Below are 21,577 nucleotides of genomic sequence, written 5' to 3'. Positions count from 1 at the left end.
CTACCTGTCGATGTAATATCTAATGAAATAATTCAATAATTTTATTTAGAAAAACTAATCAGTAAAATATCGTTTATAAAGTACAGAATTAATCTATACGGAAAAATTTTTTATTTTTTAATATATATTATAAGACAATTTATGTAAGAATCATATAAAAATGCAAAATTTTCCTTACGTTATCATTAAAAATTTTAATTATGAAATTATAAAATTTATGTCTCAAATTTCTCTTTGATTAGGAAAATAATTTTTTAAATCGAATATATATGCAACCAGTATTAAATACAATTTTTCGTACAGTTTATTATAATAAATTTAAATATATAAATTTTTTATACGTAATATTTAATATTCTTGATCTTGCGGCACTATTATGCAATCTGTTCTGTAAATAGCAGTTTTTTGATATGTAATGTTAATATTTTATGCAACAACTATAACTATATGAAAAATAGATTATTGCCTTAGTAATTATATCGTAATTAAAAATTATTTAAAGATTCTTAAAAGATAACATTTTAATAGTTTAGATATCGTACGAAAGGAGAAACAATGCGATATCCAAAATATTCACCGCATCCGTAATAGGCTGCGTACCAATTTAATGCGCATATACAAACATTCTCCCCTAATCAAGTAGTTTTGATATTTTGATACCGGTGTTTGTATTTATGCTCTTTTTGTATTAAAAAATATCGTCATTTTCACATATTGACTTTCTAATTATAAAATATAAACGATGGATAATTCTACCACATGAAGTACAAAAAAAGCCTTTAATACAAAGTTTCAGCAGTTCGTATATTTTAGTTTATTATTATCTTGATTATTTATTTACATTTTCATACTTTTAAATATTTGTTTTTTTCTAAATTAGGCACTATTTACGTCATAAAATGTTTTTTCAACACGATAAATGTTGGTTCTGAAGTCTTTATGACATAGAGTTTATTATCGGAATATTTATATAAATATTTTGAAAACATTACATTCGAAATAGATAAGAAACTAAAGAAAAATTACATAAAGAAATATTACCTAAAGGCTTTTTATGTCACATATATTACATATTAAATATCATACTTATGATATTTCAAGTAAGTTTTGATACTCTTATATGTATGTATCATTTATATGTCATTAAATAACCTTAAACTTATGTAAATTTAAAATAGCATGATATAAATTACTAATAATAAATTATTATTTTAGGTTTAACTCAAATGAAAGCTAAGAAAATAATAAAACAAAAAATGGGAAATATTTACTAAACAAAATGTCTATCATATATTGTAATATATAAATAAAGAATTAGATATTCATTTATACATTTTCAAATTTACCATGTTATAAAAGTTATACAAGTTTGATAAGTTGTCTTTTAGACATAAATAAACTTGGGAATGAAATACATATATAACTTTATTATAAAAGAAAGTATAAAAAATAATATTGTTGCTAATTATGAAGATCCTATTCCACTTGTTTCTTTGCTTTTGGAGCAATTTAAAAAGGGATGTAAAAAACTTCAGTATTTTAATATTTTGAGGCATTTAATCCATAAACAAGGATCTAATCCAGTAAAATCAAATTGCAAGTAACATATTAATAAAAAGCAATTGAAGTTATTTTTTGATCTTACATTCGCTAAAGTAATTCTTCTAAACATGTTTGGAAAATTGAAAAATTTTTTAAAAGTACTGAAAGCTATTTTCCACTTATTATATATACCATGTTCTATACCACTTAGTTTGAAACCTTTTATTGAAAAATTAGATTTATGTAACTGCACTATTTTAACAAAAGTAATTCATTCAATGAATTTGCACTATAAAAATATATTTATATATTTTAAATCTTCAGTAATCTGTTTTAAGTAGTTACAAGATATTAAAAGTACACAGACACATGATGGGTTATAACAAAATTTGTAAAATGTTTTTTGTTGAATTTCAAAAATATTGTATATTTATTTTCATATGACATCAGATTCTAGAAACAATAATGTTGTAATGTAAAGAATTACACAATATGCATTCAGCTTGGAACTTCATCCAAACGAAATTTTTCAAATTAAATTTGGAAATCCAAAGTAAAGATAAAAGTAAATTTTAAGTTATATTATAAAATATTATGAGAACAAAATTAAATCTTGTATATCAAATATTTCATTAGAAATATTCATATTAATATTAAATATATAAGAACATCCAACACAAATATTTGTAAAACTTAATAACATTTATCAATACCAAAAATAATTTGATAAACATTACAAGCATATCTGAGACCTTAGATAACATTTTATTGTGTCACTTTCTTCTATTCATAAGGTTATTACTAAAATTAAGTATTAATTTGAACTATGCTTTCATTTTACACGTGTTTAAAATTTGACAAAACATTAAATAACTTTGTAGCAATACTGTTACAAATACAGATTTACAACATTTTCGAAAATTAAAAATACTTTTTGATATGCTTCATTTACGAGAATAACGGTATAACGTCATTTCCGTTAACATTCAACAATTCGTCGTAAGGAACATATGATATTTTCCCCCAAAACGTTTGTAAATTGTAAGCAATGGAAATAAACCTTAGGTTAGGACAGGTTAGAGTGTAGAATGTTGTAAATCATTATTTATCGGTGAGCGATCCTCTGAAAGAAAACTAATAAAGTAAACTAAATTATTCATCAATGTAAATGTGTAATGTGTAGATACCAATTCCATATTTACTTATTGTCATCTTTATGTAATGTATTAAAATCTAATATTTGATTCTTATAACTACTATAAGTTGACAATACTATTTTTATAAGTTCAGATTAAAATTTGAAGTTAATAAAAACTGGATTGTTTCATTGCTCGTATTATTTACAGGTTCAAATATACAACTTCAGAGAAAAGGGCATTTATTGTATTTCTCTGTTATAAGAAAGAATTTAAATACTAAGTTAAAAAATGTATTACTCTTAAAATACATTATGGAATATGTGAACAGATAAAAAAGCAGTTTAAAAAGTAAATGGTAAAACATTCTTGATAAAATTAATACAAGTTAAATTAAAAAATTATCAATGATATTACGTCTAAATAATGCTTATCTTTTTTATTCAAGGTGGAAGTAAGAAATAAATACAATAATTGGTGCATTTTAAATAAGATAGGAGACTTCTGTACAAAATAAAAAGACTTATTTGTATTTCAGTAAAATATTCTGTAATAGCCAATATTTTGTAAAAATAAGATAATATTACATAATTATATATTTAAAAAAAGATATAATTTAAAAAAGATCGATCTTTTAAATATCTTATTAATGTGTACATTATTAAATGTGTAATAGTAATAAAAAAAAAAAAGACAAAGCAGATAAAACTTTGATAAATTTGAAGTGAAAAATATTATATGCTTTTAAATACTTAATCAAAAATGTCAAAACATTGTGACGTATGCTCAATATATTTTCAAGATGAATATGCCTTGCAAGGTCATCTTGCAGGTAGGAAACATTTAAAAGGACTGGAACGATTGCAAGTTATGGAAAGGTCAATTGTTGTTTCGCCATTACCGAAATTTATTCCTGCTCGTAAACTTATTCATTTTTTTCAACAATATGGTGTAATTAAAGGACATCAATTTGGTCCAAGTTATCTCATAGTTGAGTTTTGTGACAGGTAAAATTACATTTAATATTGTTGTATTGTTTGATATTGTAATTATATTTATAATCTTTTAACAATGTAGAAGTTCTGCTGAAGCTTTATTAAATAAACCAGTTTGGATAGATAATGTAAAGCTGAATATAGAAAAAAGAAAAGCACATAATAGTGAGTATTATTCATTTGAAAAATATATATATATATTTTTATGTTTATAAATTATAATTATCTTCTTCTTAGATTTAAAAAGGCCAAAATCAGAGAAACAAAATAGTCTTGTGGAAAATACAGATTCTATAAGTTATGATAACATAAAATATATATTTGAAGAAAAATCTACGTTTGATGATCAGTTAATGTTATTTTTAAATGCAGTGCAACTTACTGATATTGAACTAGAAACAAGATACAAATCTGTTTGTATACAAATGGATAAAATATTTAAAGTGATATTTCCAAGGTGTAAAACATATAGGTTTGGTTCAACTCAAACTGGATTAGGTTTTAAGGAATGTGATTTAGATATATATATGGATATTGGTAAGACAATTTTTTATCCAATTTTATTATTATTTTATAATATATGTATTTATACTATTCTTTTTAATAAAAGTACATATCCTTTTATTGAAGGTGAACCAATAAATGAAAGTAAAAGTACATCAACAGATGCATGGACTATGCATAAGATTTTTAAAGAAGTAAAAAAAGTTATGTATCGAATGAACTGTGTTTTTTCTAACATAATATTAATTCCAAAAGCTAAGACACCTATTATAAAATTTTATTATGTTAGAACAAATGTTTCTTGTGATATTTCATTCAAGAATAGTTTGGGTGTATATAAAAGCTATTTGATAAAATATTGCATATCTCTTGATAACAGGTTAAAACCACTAATGTTGCTTATTAAATATTGGGCACGACATTTTAAAATATCAAGTGGACAGAAAATATCCAATTATGCTTTAGTGTTGTTAATTATTTTTTACTTACAACAGCCATCTGTTAATATTATTCCTCCTTTAATGGTACTTAAAAGTACACGTCGACCACAAATTATAAATGGATGGCAAGTTAATTTTGACAAAAATGCAGTATTACCACCAATTACAAATAAAAATAATATTCCACAACTTCTTCATGGCTTTTTCTTTTTTTATGCGACTTTTGAATTTAAATCGCATGTAATATGTCCGATAGATGGAATGGTACACACAGAATCAGAGTTTAAAAATATAAAAAATTTACCATCATGTATGAATAGATATAAAGCATGTGTAAAAGAAGATGAATCTCTTAAATTCAACATTAATAAACCAATGTGTGTACAAGACCCTATAGAACTAAGTCATAATGTTACAGCAGGCACACAATTTTCCACATTGGATTCTGTTATAAGATATTGTTTAATTGGTGCAGAAATTTGTGCAATATCTAGTACAAATGATTATAAAGATCTAATGAAAACTTTGCTCACCACAGATCTTAAAAAGAAAGGTAGATTTAATATTACAATTTCTGCAAATCAATCTCAATATGGATCAAATAGTATGGAAACATGTGTAAACACTACAGAAAAAACGAAATTTTCAAATGGTGACTGGTATTCTACTGTTTTTAACATAGTAAAAGATATTTTTGAAAAAGTTTTCATAGTACAAGTTGAAGTACTTCCAGTTGAAACAGAAGCAAAGCAGCAAAAAGTTGAGATGTTATCAGATGTGCATATAGAAAAACAGCAAACAGTTACACTTCATTGTACTGGGACCCATTGCATATGGCGTAATAGACGAATTGACAATAATGTTATAGATCCCAGTTTGAGTTGTTTGCAAAAGGAAGCTCTTATGTCAGAACACGCAATAAAAAATTGTGGTAAAGAAAAAATAATAAATAGAACAAATTTAGATTTTATTTGTACACTTAAAAAGAAAGATGCCTTAAAAGTAATTTTAACTGTAAGTAATACAGATTGTGATGATCATGTTTTTCAAGAATTTGCTTGTTTTGCTAGAGCTAAGATAGCTGAAATAATAAAACGAACATTGATACATATGCAACAATTTAACAAATCGTAATGTTATATCCATATATATAATATTGATTATGTATATTAAATACCTAATTCTGGACCAAAACATGAAAAATAATAGGAATTACATCTTGATCTGTATTATAAAATATGAATTTTCTTTAAAAATGTATTAGATTATTGTAGATTTTTTAGAAATATAGATATTAATTTCAATGTCATTAGTAAACCAAAACTAAATTTAAATAAACCTTATCTATTTATTCCACAAATCTTCCTTTTATTAGTAAATATGATTTTCATAATGTAGAGGATTATAACTATTAAGTTACAAAATACATTACAGCAATTAATAGTTGTATAATAACAAAATAAGTAATATAAGTTAGATGATATAAAATGATTCTAATAAACGAAATATTTGCAATATTTGTATTGATATGATATATACACAAAAATTTTAGGCTGCTTGAACAATAATATTGCTGTTTAATGTTTCAAAATATTATTGTATTTTTTTAAATCAATACACCATACACTAATTACAAGCAAAGAAAGCTTTTAAAAGCTTAATTTTATATCATGTATGAATTTAGATGAACCATAAAATTAAGATATTTACTTTCATTAATTACATAAGGCTGATAATGTATGATGTACAATAGTACAATTTTTATTTTCATTAATAATGAGTATTTCAAAATAAATGTTAGTACATATTTAAAAAAAAATCATACATACAAAAATAATATAAATATAATAATTCTTTAATCGTTTCTTCATGTTTAAACATTTTATTCGTTAAGACAGACCTATTTAAAGAAACATCTATTTATTTTTACAAAAACTTTTCTATTTATTTTTTCAAAAACTAAGTCTATATACTTAATTACTTTAAAAAAATTTATCTTGTAATTTCAATTTTATTATTATTGTTGTGAACTGGTGTATGACTATGGCTCCCTCTAACGTGAATATCTTGTATAGTAATAGGGTAAATTCTAACGCCGCGAATCTAACTGTATAGCAGCGCGCCCAAGGCAACGAACAAAAGTTATTTAACAAATTTATTGATTAAATGTCAAAATTATTTATCAATAACAACGGTCATCACTCTCAAATTTCGCATTTACTTTCGTTACCGTGGGAAAAAACATTGCCAAGGCATAAATCGCTTGCTTTCTAATACTGTAAACCCCAATCAAATTAATGTTTATTAGCATTAGTTAATAAGAATTTGTCTTATTGAATAACAAATAAATCGGCTACTCAACAGATAAATCTGTTACTCTGAGACCCAAAAACAGAGAGAATCGTTAGAATCGTTGAACCGCTAGAACTGTCACGCTGAGCTCAGAGTATAAATAAATTTCATAAAAATACAAATCCTTGTTAAAGTAATCAATCTATTATAAATATTCAGTTTTAAATATAATCAGTTTTAAATATAAATTATTGTTCAAGTTAATCTTTCTCGTTGTGTATTTCTTTATTCAAACGTTGAATTAGTTTTCGAATTGTTTCAAGTTGTAACGCAAGCAGAATGCTTCAGCACTCTACGGGCTGTAATGTTGTTTTAAATATGAGCATTTATTATATGATATATATATGTATATACCTATAATCTGTCGAATGAGGATAGACAGAAACTCGAGTATCACTAGTAGGTAGCCAATAGTGGCAGTCGCAACAATCACATTTTGTTTGCGCCTACTGCCTCGTCTCGTTGGACCACGATTACGATCATACAAACAGGTCTCCACACTGATGTACTAAAACCTAGGGAAAACCGTCCGAAAATTGAGTCATGTCTAATCGTGAAAGATAAACGTGGAAAGTCAACAAAGTTCTGGTTCTTGCGAGACAGAGATGAATAGAGTGTCACTGTTCTGTCTGAGACATAGAGATGTATAGAGTGTCACTGTTCTGTCTGAGACATTTATAGTATGTCACGCATGCGCAGAATAAGGATATTCTTATGTTTCATGTTAATATTTTACAACTAGTCACGACTGAATTTTCGCATAGTTTTCTTTAGGCTACAATATACGAGTGTTAAAATATGTTTATATAGTCGTGATTTTAATTTCCAACTATAAATTAAAGATAAAATGTTGATATGACTTGTAGTGTTGTTTTAATCATGGACCTAGGGGTCCCAATATTCCTATGTTCATGGTTTTAATAAAAGTGTAAATAGCAATAAAAATAAAAATAAATATATTATTTCATCTCTTTCTTGTTAAAATCATAAGCATTTTTTGCATAATAGATCATTATTATTAAATTCATATTGTATTACACACGTCTTAAAACATCTGTGGGGACGTCATATTTTAACCTAAAAGTATTTTTACGCTTTTAATTATATTTATTGTCCTTTGTATTTAAAAAGATATTCCAAGGAAATTCCAAAGAAATATATGTATATATTGTTATTTCTCAATATCAAATTTTTTCTATGTTTGAGTGCATATAAAATGATTTCTAAATTGGTAGAATTTTTTAAATGGAAAAATCATTAATTTTATATTGTTTTAAAATTACAAAATTTGAATATGTATTTAATATATGAAAAATGAAGATAAATAATACAGAACAATTTTTAATTCTTCATTTGATATATTAGATAATGTCAATTTAAAATGGAACTTGAAATTTTTTGTACATGAATATAATTTTTCTAATTAATACATATTATAATATGTATAGTAAAACGTTATTTCAATTTTCTTTCTCAATATTGGTCAGTTGAACACTTCAGTTACATTTATAAAAATGGTTAAGAATAAATAATAGAACGAGGTAATAAACCGTGATTAATGTAATACATGAAATTCATAATTACCACATATTTGTATTTGTTTATTAATTCAATGATAGCATAAACAGTGTTTTTCTTCCACCTGTTTGTATTGTCCCATAAAATGTTTATTCAACAAAACACTAGATATAAATGATTTTATAATTTACACCTTAAACATAATGTTATTATATTTTGTCAAGAATATTTATGTATATACGCATTTAATTATTTATGATGTAATGTTCAAATGCAATCTGTATTTCAAATGTATTTTTATTTTAGTAATAATTTTTGGAATAATTTTAACATATGATGTAAAAATTTAATTTTTAAATAAAACGATAAATTCATGTCTTTCTTTCCAAATTTTTGCAAGAATAGACTATAACTTTTTAAATATATTGGTATATTTGATTACATGGTTCTACATTTAGTGTTTGTGCTTTATGCAAATAATTTTAGAATTTTCCACGAAAATTTCCACGCCCGCGATAAGATCTTCCACCTGAATGCTTTCCTCTGTACACATGTTTCATTAGTGAACTTGATCTACCTCTTGGTAACTTCCCTCTTCCATGCCAATCTGTTCCCCTTTGGAATGTATGTTCCAATTCCAATTCTTCTGCAGAATCTTCTAGCATCATTGGACTTTCACCTCGACTATGATCACTTCTGTTTTCATGAAATTCATCACGTCCTTCTAAAGAATGCCTGTAATTAGGTGAGTATCTTTCATGGACATAATGATCTCGTACAGATCCTTTATGACTGGAGAAATTATCTCTGTTTCTTATTGGAGATTCTAATTTCATATTTCTTGAACCATGATCTAAGGAAGATATAGAATCTATACGATGTTTACGATCATCAATTCTTCTAGGAGGTGATACCGTTCTATTCCAAGTTCTTTTTTGAGAAGAATTACTTAAACTCCATCTCAAGTCGTCAGCCTCTCGAAATTTAGGTGTGCAATCAAATGTTTCACGCACATTCCAATCTAAACGATCCATAATAGGTCGTTTTTCTTCTTTAACAGCATATTGTAAATCTTGAGGATATACTTGTACTTCAGAATCTACCATAGTAACGCTCGCTTGAACAAATTTTGTATTTGTTTCCACTTCATCAGTTTGACAAATTTTTTGGTGCATTTGTACATTTTGCTTTATCGAAGTTAGATGTTGTCCTTCCTCTTCTTCCCAATAGATTTTGTTTTTGTTCTTTTGTAAAAGAATCGAATTTGACGAATATACATTTTGTTCACTTTGTATATTCTCCTTCTTTGGATCATAGAAAAATCGTCCTTTCATTTTTAAACGAAGATCTTCAATAGGAAGTTCGCGTAAAGCGTGTTCACAGTGACGTAATATTTCTGGTTTGAATCCTATTGTGAAACAGAAACAAAATTACGTAGAATTAATTTACTCATTTCTATATCACTGTACCTGAATTAGGTTGAGAAGAAAATAATGTTAAAAAATTTATTTAATAATGTTGCTTTAATTAAAGATAAACTGTAGAAACCATTATAAGTTGACAAATTAAACTATTCTTACCTGGATACAAGACTGGCAGACTAGTTGAATCTAAAAAATGTATAAAACGTGAGAAATAAACTAATAATTTTGTTTATTAAACATAAAAAATGTTTGAAATATTGTATATATAGCTTTGAATAGTAATTAAATCAAATATATTCGCACCTTTAGCAGAAACAGATGCTTCTAACAGACTGGATAAACTTGTTTTTTCAAATTGCTGTAAAATTAATTCATAAGGCAAATATTAATGTTTTCATACAAGATTTAAAAATTTAACTACACACTACATGAAAAGGTACATAAAGATATTACTCATTAATTTCAAAGTAATATTTGTTGTTTTGTGTGTGATAATACAGAATAAAATATATAGCTATATAAAAAAAGAATTTTTTGTTATAATATATAACAAAATTACTTTTGTATCTGAGATGACTGGTGGTTCAGGAGTCTTCAATCGTTCTTCTTGTGAGGTATGATATCCATTATAAGAATCCGTAAATCTACGTTCCCTGTAGTTTTGTGAGATTGTATCCTTAGATTTATTAGAAAATTCAAAATTTTGAATTGGAGATTGACGAGTGGAAGGAATGCCATGAGATGAATTATATGTTTGTATATGTTCCACTGTAGATGTAGCAGATTCATGTTGTGGTGATGAAATTGGTGCTGGAAGAAGTGCTGGTCGATGTGTTGACTGAATAGAACCAGTATTTGGTTGATTATACATTACTGGACCAGAAACATATTCAGTTTGAGGTAATGGATGTAATGGAACAGAATCAAAATTCATTGGCTGAGATGAATTTTCAAAATTTATGAAAGGTGGACCACCAGTTGTTATATTTGATGACATTGGTGGTGCTAATCCAGTTTGATGCATGTAAGATGGTATTGGCATTGATGGTCTAGATTCTGTTTCTTGCTGATATACATTATTCATTAGAGGTGGTATGCCATCCATAGGCGAAGGATGTGTATATCCAGAATTCATGTGTGATGTCATTATAGCTTCATTCCTTAGTTGCCTTGTAAGTTCATTAATAAAGGGAGATCGTTTCCTTCGACGTTCTAATGATCTACTTCGAGTTCGACTTCTACGACGGGGACTGTAACGTCTACTAATTGGTGAGCGGCTGACCTTTCTTCTAAGACGTTCCATACTGCGACTTCGTTGTCGATCACGGGACCGACTTCTTCGGCTTGACAATTTAAATTTTAAAAATTAAAATATTTTTTTAATTTAAACCGTTAATAAATTTCACCAGTATAATTTAATAAAAGCAAAAAACTTTTTACATTAGATTTAGATTTTATACGAACTTGTTTTACAAAATAGATTTATATAAGAAACATTTTTTTATATCTACAGTAAAACTTAAGCAGTTATATACGCTTAAAAATAATGTCCTCTCACCGTTCATGTATATTTATACGTCTCCTGTGTCGTTCAGCACTCCATCTTCTATCTGCACTTGTTCTTCGTTCCCAACTAAGTCGTCTAATTGGACTTCTTCGTCGTTCTGGACTGAATCCAAAAGGGCTTCTACGAGCACAATTAAATCTTGGACTTCTTCTTTTGTCAGGACTAAACTTCAGTGGACTTCGATGTCTCTCATTGCTCATCTTGAAAGTACTTCTACAATGTTCTGGACTTAATATTAGGGGAGATTTACGTCGAGGAGAATTTAGTCTAATTCTGTCTGGAGTTCTACGCCGTAATGAGTTTCCTCTTTGACGTTCTATACTTCTACGTCGCTCTCGGCTCCTACGCACATGCATCTGTGCTTGTTCTATATTTTGTCTCTCTGTAATGCTCTGAATGGCTTCAGTTTCTGTACCTGGAGGTACAACATTATCAGAGTCCAACAAATGTTTAATAGCTTTCTCTTTTTCAGCTAGAAGTTTGCTTTCATTATCTCTTTTTGTACGTATTTTGTCCCTTTCTATATCTTTTGTGCTTTTAGAAGGATCGCGACGGATTTCTTCATGTTTCTTTTCTTCTCTCTTCGGCCTTTCACGATTGTAAGTTCCTTTGTGGTCACGTCGATATCTTTCCCTATAAGTAAGCTTATAATAATTTTTTTCTGTATATTACTAATTATTCAAAGGGAAGAATTTAAATTTTTAAACATAAACTACATTGATTTTATAATGTAACATTAGATATTAAAATTATGATATGTATAATTATAAGTTATAAACTGACTCTATGTGAAAGTTTGTTGCTATTATAATATTTTATAATAATTTGTAATTATTATGTAATATTATATAATAAATTCATTTTTATGATATAATAAGAAATAGCTATAACAATATGGATTCTATATGATTAATGCTACCTAGAAGAACGTTTTTGTTCTTGATCCTTAACATGGGTAGTTTTAAATTCAACTTCACGACCCTTTTCTTCATCACCTTCCCAAGCATCAACAACATCTAAACCTTCCATAAAATCTTCATCATCAAGAAATTCTTGAAGTTCCTCATCTGGTATATCCTTTAAACCTTCAATTGCACGTTGAACATCTTCATTTGTACTTTTTAATGCAGATTCTTTCTTATCAACACTTTGTTTTGTATAAAACTGATCCATTGATTCATTTTGCACATTGTTCTTAACACTTGAATCTTTCATTTTTTTTGCTAAATCACACATTTTTCTGAAAGATCAACTAAATTGTTCAGTTAACTAAAAACACTATAAAATTAACATTTCATATCTTTCATGTCATGATAAGTTTATAACAAATATTCTAAAAATTTGATTTTTGGTTTACGATAAAATTAAGTTGATTCAAATGTTTCTAAAGGACATTATTATGTTATAGTCTTAATTTTAAAGTTTACAATATATCTACTTGTAATGATATGTTTTAGTAAAACATTTATGTAATAGATGTATTAAAACGTAATAATTAAAGTAATACAAAATTTTCATTATTAAGTACATTTAATTTCTTTTGAATAATGTACTTAATACAATTATAGGTATTCTTTAATAAATTGAACTTTAAATAATAAACGCATCTCTTAACCTTTCGATGGAATATATAAAATTGATATTAACACTCTCATTACGTAAGTCGTATTATCTTTATTTAAAATCAAAATAATTAAAAAGTCGTATGTTTCTTGATTTTGTAAATGACGCTTATTATACATTTACGTTAAGAACCGAAGTTACAGTTGTTTGCCAAGTAGACTGTTCTAATAGGTAATATACGCACTTATTGTTAATAATACTCAGTACAATTAAGTACACAACACGTGACCTCAATGATAATTACAACGTGTACCAATAATGACATAAATGAATTACATTTAACTTGTCTCTTCTTAAACTCTATTATGTAGAAATATTTGAATCCGAGATATCCGGATCTTGAAAAGTCAACATCTATCTATTCCGCCATATTAGTTACTAACAGATTTGAGGTACGGTGTAAAACAAGGGTATACTCATATGAATTTCAATACGTTAATTAACAATATTAAAATGATACATTATTAGTATAAAGAATTATATTATTGATTTTAATTAATTCATTGTTTTGTCAAATTTATATTAATCTCGTAATAAGGATTCATATAAACGCTTTCATTCAATTTGTTCCTTACAAGTACTACAACATGGTCATAAAAACGGGTCTGGTACTCGCTAGGGAAAATCGTCGATCTTTTGAGTCGAAAAATATCAAGATGGACAATAAGAAAAGATCTTGTTCTGCGAGTTAGAGAGATAAGTAGAGTGTAAGTATGAATCTGCTCTGTTCGAACAGAAATGACTACTCATTTCTGGTTTGAAATATTCATAGTATCTATGTATGTATATGTATATACGTATTACCCATGCGCAGAACAAGACCTTTCTTTGACCTCCATCTTGATCTTTTCCACTCAAAAAACGGACGATTTCGTCAATACTTTCAGTATGAGAATGTCCAAATTTGTTTATATGACTATGGCAATAGTTTACACCTAGATGTAAATACAAATATTATACTTACCACATTGAACAAAAAGAGGGAAATGTGCAATTTAAATGATACAAATATTATTAATAAATAATTCTAGTACTTTATTATATTTCCGAAGATTAATAATGTTATTTAAAATATATAAACTTTTCATTTATATCATTTTATTGAAATTGAAGTTATTGTATATATATTTATAAAATTTTTAACTGCTAAAATTGTAGCAATTAAATAAAAAAACACTTTTATTTAGTATCATAGTGTTAAATACAAACAATTATAAATTTATTAAATTTTTAAGAAAAATGAATTTTTGTTATAAAAACTAATACATATATATGTATCTTCTAGTTATATTTATTAAAATTAAAAAATTAGTTTTATGCACTTTTTTTAGAAATTAAAAATATTTTATTAAAATATTTTATATGCTAAATTAATTTCATAATATAAATGATTAAAAAGTGGCAAACATTCTAAAATCAAAATTATAAAAATGAAATTGAAACATTGAAATTATTACTTAATCTTATTTAGATTTAGATAATAATATTTAGTTGTAACAGAGAGATATAAAGTTCCTGTTGAATAATAATGATAATAATAATAAGATATAAATAAACAACTGTGTTTATTTTTATAATATAAGTTTAAACAATATTAATCAATTGAAGGATAATTGTAAATTATAGTCATATCATGTGTTTTGTATCTTTCTTTATCGCATTTCTTAGAGCATTTGTAGCATTTTATGAAAGGAATGCAATACAGGAAGTATCTAATAAAATTTTAAGCCCATCAAATGGAAGATTAACCGCATGCTTTCTCGTCAATAATCGACTAGGCCCCTAAAAGAATAAACGTTAATGAAACGTATTGGAAGACCATCTTAATTTTAATTCAATGTACTATAAAGAGCATTTGCAATTTTACCGGCTATTTCTTGGACTTAAAGAACGAAGTGGAGAATCTCTGTATCTCCTACGAGATTCACTTCTAAACTTTTCTCGATCATCCCGCCTGTCTCGTTCTCTATCTCTTTCCCGTTCACGATCGTGTTCGAAATCCCTCACATCCCTATCTTTCCTTTCTCGACGGACAATTCGTGGACTACGACCAGGGCTTGGCGTACGCGATACAGAGGAATGTGAATCAGAACTATGACCTTCATAACGATGTCTTCGTTCTCTTTGTCTAAAAATTGTTAAACCAAAATAATAATGATAGAAGATAAGTAATATTAAATTAAATATAAAGAATATATAGAATAGAGATAATAGCATACTTTCTACGTAACTTCAAAGACATTTCCCGAATTTCATCTTCTCGATCTTGCCTTTGCTGTTCCATTTTTTCAATTCTAAGTTGCTCGGCTTTTTTATCAGCTTTATCTAAAATATAAATATAATTATATTATACTAAAACTACGTTTGTTATAGAAGTTTTTATAAATTTTACTTACACTGTCTATTTAATAAAGCTTGCATCTTCTTCTTAAGCCGTTCCTGGGGTGTGATCTTCAGTGACTGAAAAATGTAACTCTTAAAAGTCTGTTTACAATTACTACAATTTTTTTCTGATATGTATAGCAAAGTATAAAATATTTCTAAAATTTTAATATAAATTTTGTAACATTAAAGAATATTATTTGTTACACTTCTTTCTTTTATTCGAAATATTTAAACTTTTTGGTACAAGTAGTTCATTAATGATTTTAAATAAATAAAAATTTCGAAGAAATTTTATATTTATATATAGGATGTTCAGAAAAACCATTCAATATATATGTGGTACATAGGATACACCTTACTGAGTAAAATAATCTTAGTAAAAGTATAGTTCGAAAGGTGAATATTGGCTTCTTAATATTTATAGAGGACGTTCCACATGTTTTCCTTCAATTTCTATAGACAATTGGCATTTTTTTCTGGTATTGGTAATTCTTCTGTCATTTATCATAATGCTAACATAAAAAAGTATATTTCTCGGAAACGGTTGAGCTTCCAACCTATATTTACTAAATTTATTTTAATCAGTATGATGTGTCCTACGTAACATAGAAATATTGAATGCTTTTTTTTAACACCCTGTATATGCTATTAAATAGTATGAAGTTCCATATTTTGTATAAGTTTAAGATATATTACATATATAGTGAAGATTATATTAAAATTTTAAAAAATTTATTATGCTATTACATATTAAGATATTGGTATCAAATATATCCTATACTGAAGACTTTTGTATTACTACGTCTACGAAACAAATATATTAAACTATAAAAAATTTAATGTTTTCATTCTGATAACGTCAATAATAAAAATGAAAATTTCACAGAAATAATTTCTGAGAAACGTCATTAATGGAGCTATTAAATCAAATTCTTCATGTCTTTCTCCTACTGGACATGTATTAAGAACCCGAAATGAATTGATTAAATGTGAAATATAAAGAACGTGATTTAAACGCCTTGTATTATCCAACAGAATGAAAACAAGTAGCACTTGTTGAAGTTCTTCGTCGAGAGGGTAGTTATATAAAGAGTATATACTGTCTTTTATTCTCTGTGCTTTAAGTGACTAAGTAAGCGTTATGGTTCTTACTGACTTTGTGTCCGCCACCAGAATTTGTACTTAACCCTGCTTTTGGCTTGTTCCTGAAATATTTAAGTTAATTAAAAGACTCCTTAAAGCTAGTTTTAAATTTGTAGTGTAATATAATTAATATTAAATTTACATGTTCGTGATATTAGTAACCGTTAGTTTCGATGCTGCCGGAGAGACTTTTTCTTCGTTATCTGATAATTCTAATTCCAAACTTGATGATTTCCCACGTCGGCCGTAATATCTAATATCATAATTAAAAAGTAATAAACATACCGAAAGTTTCATATTTATTACAATATATATCCCACCTTGGCAGTGCTGGCACTTTATTTTCGACACTACGAGATCGTTTGCATCTGGATTGACTTCTTGATCTTGATCTAGATCTAGATTGAGATTTAGTTCTGGATCGAGATTTAGATACTGATTTCGATGGAGAATAATGTCTTCGACGATAACTATCTCTTGAGTGACTTCTGTTATGTGACTTAGATCTTGATCTCGATCTTGACTTTGATCTAGATATACTGCTCGAAGATGAACTTCTAGATCTTTTTGGACGAGAGCGGGATCTAGATCTAGACCTTGAAATGGTGCGCGAACGAGATCTAGTAAAACTTCTATATCGAGATCTAGATTCACTTCGAGTTCGTGATCGCCTTGAACGACTTCTTGTTCGCGATCTTGTGATTTTTCTATGTCTCGAACGTGTTCTTCTTGATCTAAAAATTATATATCAATTAGTAGCATAAGTATATATATATATATATATATATACATTATATATACAAATACCCTTATATGTATGTAAATATCGATGAACGTACCTGGTCCTCGACGCACTTCGTTTCCTATCACGGTTTCTGTATGATTTAGATTTATTAACAGATCGAGAGCAACTCCTAGATCTTGATTTTGAAAGTTTTCTATTAATTGTACGTTCATTAAGTGCTGGGCTGTCTGATCTTCTACGTCTAAGATGAGAGTAATTGACTTTTTTCGAGTTGGAAGAAGTGACATGAGACGAACTTCCATGAGTCTCTTCTTCACCACCAAAACTTGTAATATAAGTTATTTGTCCAGTGTTTATAGGTGAAACAGATCTCGAGCGAGATTTGGATGAAGATTTTCTATAGGGATTGTATTCAGGACTTTCCCTTGCTGCATAACTAATAAGCAAAATGTAAAATATTTTAAATATATTTTTGATAATAAGGACTAACTGATTAAGTACTTATTACTATAGTAATAAGTGTACTAATATTATAATATAAAAGTGACTACCTAGGTGGACTCATAACTCGACCAATCATCTTTTTTTCTCTAAATGCACGTCTTTCTCTACGTGATCTTCTACCCTGTGATGTGAATTAATTAAATGTATATATAATAATATAATTAGTAATATGTAATTAATAACTTTAGTCATGTTATATTATCAAAAAATATATTTAATTTAATTTTATATTTTACCGAGTACATAGCTTTTTCTTCTTCTTGTTTACGTGCTTGTCTCAATGTTTCAGCTTCTTCAAAATCTTGTGTTAAAAAACTAAAATAATCAGCGCCTAAAAGCCCATATTTTTGAGCTACTAAGTTCATTTCATGCGCTTGTGATGGCTCTATTTGAGATACATCTACACAAATATCTAGAAAGAAAAATTAAATGTTTATAATATATAAGACAAAGTACTATAATAATTATTTATAGAATATAAGTTATACCTAGATCTATATCACTGTCTTCATCGTCTGCTTTTTCATCAGATATAACAGTATCCAATGATTTTACTGTTTCAGTTATTGGTTCTTCTGTTTCATAATTATATCCAATCGCAACATTATTACACGATTTCTTCTTATCCCTAGCAGAATCTAACTTTGTTGATGAACCAAATTGTTCTTCCAAATGTATTTGGTGTAAAAATTTTTCTTCCGTTACTACATTGAAGACTATTATTTATCAAATAATTTTAAATAAAAATAAAATGTAGATTTTAAATAAATCTCCCACCTCCTAAAAATTCGTTTTGAACAATAATACGATAGCGTTCATAATTGATATGTCTGTCTTCACTAGTGAGAGCAATATCTACATCAATAGAATCTGGTGCTTCTGGTATCCAATCAAGATGAGCACGTACATCAAATCGGTCAATAAGATTGTCTTCGTTTCCTTGCCAGGGCATCCTATCAATATAACATACATTTTACAGACAGAGTTATTTATTTATATCCTGCTATATGATAAAATTTTCAAGTATTCTGTTTTTTAACATAATTCATTAAATGTTCAATTACTTCTTCTGTTTAGTATATAAAATATTTTTTCATGTATAATTCCTATATTCATGTATGATATGAAAATGTTACATATTAAATTTAATTTTAATTACATATTAAATTTTAATTAATAATATATATAATAACACATATGCATGAAAATATATGAATGATGATATTAACAATTAAAGAATTATATGCATTAAAATTTATTTATAAGATGAAATGATGTTTTGACAAAAGGTGTAATAAGTGATTAATAACACAAAGACTTACATATTTGCAGGACTGTCGCCAGCAGTAGCAATTGCTGGATCCAAATGTATTTTGCAAGGTCTTCCATGAAGTTGCAAAAATTGAGTAGGATCTGATTTCTAAAGAAAATTTAAATGTATGCATAATAAAATGGAACATATTTCATGTATGACATCTATATATTATAATGTATAATATATACATGCATATAATTGCGCGATGTGAAATGATGTGAACTCAATGTGAAAGTGAAATGTGTAATTTCCTGAATTTATATCTTTAAGCGACTATTAATAATTATAGAATAGACATAATGTATCTATAATAGACTTAGGAATGAGTTTAAGGTTAACTTAATAATAAAAGGAGAATAAAAATTTTGGTCTCATGACAAGAGGAATAATGTTAAGTTTCATAATTTCAATAAAATTTACATAAAAATCGTTATTTAATTTGTTTTCTTACAATTTTTTCATAATAGTCTCGTCGACGTTCAGCTCTACGACGATAATCTACCAGCATCCCACGAATTTTCTTTTCCTGTTTTCGTGCTTCATGCCACATTCTACCACCTGTCTTTTTTACGGAAAAACTCATTGTACATATCAAATAATTCACAAATCACTAAATTAAAAAGGAACTTTCATGTTAACACTTCTATATAAGGAATCCAAAAAGTTATTAATTAGACTCTTCCCCTGAGAGGTGGACATATTGTATTTTACAAGCGCTATTCTTTATCCAGAAAATATGATTCTACTAGAGAGGCGATTCTACGTTACCACATTGGTGATAGGTTGGAGATCAGCTAAAATCTTTTTGCACTGTGACTGTTTTCGTTATATGTGGTTGCACTTCTTAAAATGCAATGTCCAATGCCTACGGTACAAATTTTAATTACATAATATGTTAAAGTCTTAATTTAAATTAAAATCCTACAAGCATTGGATTATATTATTATAAATCTATTTTATTATATTGAACTATTGTATGTATATAATATATTTTATATAATATTGATGCATATATAAATATAAATATATACATATATAACATAATAATATAATAGTAAAATAGTATATACGTGTAATACATGAGATACATACCAAGAAACGTCTGAACGGTGCATAGTGAAGTACATATTTGCTATGACAGATTGATCAAAATTTAAATTTTCAAACTCATTTAAAAACAAAAAAAGTCTTTTTCCTTAAAATATTCGAATGGAATGATGCAATGGTAATTTTAGCGACTTTAAACTTCATACGAAAGCAGGCGTTCGCATAGAAGAGAAGGTATGAAATTTATAACTTCTCTTATAGCAACTGTTTAGTATATTATTTTACTTTTAAGCTATTTGATTTTTAGCAATTCAGCAATTTCAATCGCCTTTTTTATTTTTCTGTAATGCACATGCGGAGGAAAAGTGTACAAGAAATAGGTTGATGAAAATCGCTAAAAATTGTTCCTCACTCACTTCTACATACATACTTATATGTATAGCCTATTAACTATAATGAGTAATAAATAGATCTAGTTGAGCTGTTTGTCTGGAAGAATTCCCGAAAATTCCCGATTATTCGGGCTATTACAGTATTCTCCTGCTCTAATTTATTTAAGTAGATATTACATCCAAATTATTCCAAAATTGGTGATGAAATCTTAGTTACCTTACATTTACAGTACAGGGTATTTATTGTAACGTTTGCTACGACATTTTAGCCCTTTTTGCTAATCTGATGAAAAAATATTTCGGGTAAGAGTTAGTCAGTACTTAGATGGTAGCAAATTGCAGTAAACAGTATCAAAAAATTTTTTTTATTTAATAGAAATTCAAGGTCACTTTAACATTTCTAAATGGTATCATATAATTTTTCTTATCGAGTATTAAAGGTGGCATGTATCGAAACAAATTCAATGATGTCATGCATATTTACTTTTCTTCAATAACTTCTTAAGAAAATTATTAAAATATAATGTAAGTTTCCTTGTAACTATTTACCTACATATGTAAGTACATATGTATGTACTGCATCGCATGTATCTCTTCTACTCTCACCACATCAATCTTTCTGGAAATCGAAAAATGATATTGTTGCTATAATAGGTAGATGTTCTAATATTAATAAGTTCAGAATGCATTTATTGTGTCAATAACAAGTAGATTTACATTTAGCTAGAAGTTATTACTGGATAATTTTCTGTTTAATTTACGTGTTAATAAGGGAATTTAATAGGCTGACTTTCTTAACATCTTATTGAAAGAAAGCAAATGTGTGCATGACACCGATGAATTTATCACAATGAACACAAACAATCATATGTATGTATGTCTAGTGTCATTTAAGCACGTTATGTTGGATTTCATTTTTTATTGAACAAAAACCTTTTTAGCTAT

At 27.0% G+C, this 21,577-nt stretch overlaps 3 protein-coding genes and 1 long non-coding RNA gene across 8 annotated transcripts; 2 read left to right on the top strand and 2 right to left on the bottom strand.

Moving 5' to 3' along the window:
* The first annotated feature begins 2,573 nt into the window (after positions 1-2,573).
* On the top strand, positions 2,574-3,136 carry LOC117210451. Its single transcript, XR_004488108.1, has 3 exons — positions 2,574-2,653; positions 2,889-3,036; positions 3,127-3,136. It is a non-coding gene; the product is annotated as an uncharacterized LOC117210451 (long non-coding RNA).
* Positions 3,137-3,344: 208 nt separating this feature from the next.
* Positions 3,345-5,828, top strand: LOC117210436 (speckle targeted PIP5K1A-regulated poly(A) polymerase-like). Its single transcript, XM_033453450.1, has 4 exons — positions 3,345-3,685; positions 3,756-3,838; positions 3,911-4,210; positions 4,304-5,828. The coding sequence occupies exons 1-4, from the start codon at positions 3,441-3,443 to the stop codon at positions 5,749-5,751; spliced, it is 2,076 nt and encodes a 691-aa protein (XP_033309341.1). The 5' UTR covers positions 3,345-3,440; the 3' UTR covers positions 5,752-5,828.
* A 3,066-nt stretch (positions 5,829-8,894) lies between these two features.
* Positions 8,895-13,592, bottom strand: LOC117210419. Of its 4 annotated transcripts, none has more exons than XM_033453419.1 (7): positions 13,378-13,592; positions 12,398-12,730; positions 11,470-12,111; positions 10,471-11,254; positions 10,215-10,269; positions 10,068-10,097; positions 8,895-9,895 (listed from the first exon to the last, which is right to left on the bottom strand). In XM_033453419.1, exons 2-7 carry the CDS (start codon positions 12,712-12,714, stop codon positions 8,970-8,972), a joined length of 2,754 nt encoding a protein of 917 aa, XP_033309310.1. In that variant the 5' UTR covers positions 12,715-12,730; positions 13,378-13,592; the 3' UTR covers positions 8,895-8,969. The 4 variants fall into 4 exon arrangements, with proteins under 4 accessions (XP_033309310.1, XP_033309308.1, XP_033309309.1 ...); XM_033453417.1 differs by having other exon boundaries at positions 12,398-12,718; positions 13,094-13,591; XM_033453418.1 differs by having other exon boundaries at positions 12,398-12,747; positions 13,378-13,591.
* A 1,057-nt stretch (positions 13,593-14,649) lies between these two features.
* LOC117210423 (CLK4-associating serine/arginine rich protein-like) lies at positions 14,650-19,925 on the bottom strand. 2 transcript variants are annotated; one of them, XM_033453427.1, is made up of 14 exons: positions 19,645-19,924; positions 19,201-19,298; positions 18,656-18,831; positions 18,367-18,582; positions 18,115-18,290; positions 17,926-17,999; positions 17,469-17,810; positions 16,950-17,363; positions 16,772-16,882; positions 16,643-16,691; positions 15,498-15,561; positions 15,321-15,426; positions 14,969-15,229; positions 14,650-14,883 (listed from the first exon to the last, which is right to left on the bottom strand). In XM_033453427.1, exons 1-14 carry the CDS (start codon positions 19,774-19,776, stop codon positions 14,865-14,867), a joined length of 2,238 nt encoding a protein of 745 aa, XP_033309318.1. In that variant the 5' UTR covers positions 19,777-19,924; the 3' UTR covers positions 14,650-14,864. The 2 variants fall into 2 exon arrangements, with proteins under 2 accessions (XP_033309318.1, XP_033309319.1); XM_033453428.1 differs by lacking the exons at positions 14,650-14,883; positions 14,969-15,229 and having other exon boundaries at positions 16,639-16,691; positions 19,645-19,925.
* Between the last annotated feature and the right edge of the window lie 1,652 nt (positions 19,926-21,577).

The sequence above is a fragment of the Bombus bifarius genome, unplaced genomic scaffold, assembly GCF_011952205.1.
Source record: "Bombus bifarius isolate JDL3187 unplaced genomic scaffold, Bbif_JDL3187 scf7180000008203, whole genome shotgun sequence".
Classification (NCBI taxonomy): domain Eukaryota; kingdom Metazoa; phylum Arthropoda; class Insecta; order Hymenoptera; family Apidae; genus Bombus; species Bombus bifarius.
Note: the sequence above shows the minus strand (reverse complement) of the source record. Positions and strands in the feature narration are given on the sequence as shown.

Excerpts from the sequence above, each read along its gene's own strand:
- LOC117210436 (XM_033453450.1), top strand. The coding sequence starts at position 3,441 with ATGTCAAAACATTGTGACGTATGCTCAATATATTTTCAAGATGAATAT. Across the intron at positions 3,686-3,755 it reads ATAGTTGAGTTTTGTGACAG|AAGTTCTGCTGAAGCTTTAT; the intron begins GTAAAATTACAT and ends TTAACAATGTAG. Across the intron at positions 3,839-3,910 it reads AAAAAGAAAAGCACATAATA|ATTTAAAAAGGCCAAAATCA; the intron begins GTGAGTATTATT and ends TCTTCTTCTTAG.
- LOC117210419 (XM_033453419.1), bottom strand. The coding sequence starts at position 12,714 with ATGTGTGATTTAGCAAAAAAAATGAAAGATTCAAGTGTTAAGAACAAT. Across the intron at positions 11,255-11,469 it reads CGTATAAATATACATGAACG|CCGAAGAAGTCGGTCCCGTG; the intron begins GTGAGAGGACAT and ends TAAATTGTCAAG. Across the intron at positions 10,270-10,470 it reads CAGTCATCTCAGATACAAAA|CAATTTGAAAAAACAAGTTT; the intron begins GTAATTTTGTTA and ends TTAATTTTACAG.
- LOC117210423 (XM_033453427.1), bottom strand. The coding sequence starts at position 19,776 with ATGAGTTTTTCCGTAAAAAAGACAGGTGGTAGAATGTGGCATGAAGCA. Across the intron at positions 18,583-18,655 it reads TCAAAACGAATTTTTAGGAG|TAACGGAAGAAAAATTTTTA; the intron begins GTGGGAGATTTA and ends TCTTCAATGTAG. Across the intron at positions 17,811-17,925 it reads CGAGTTATGAGTCCACCTAG|TTATGCAGCAAGGGAAAGTC; the intron begins GTAGTCACTTTT and ends TTTGCTTATTAG.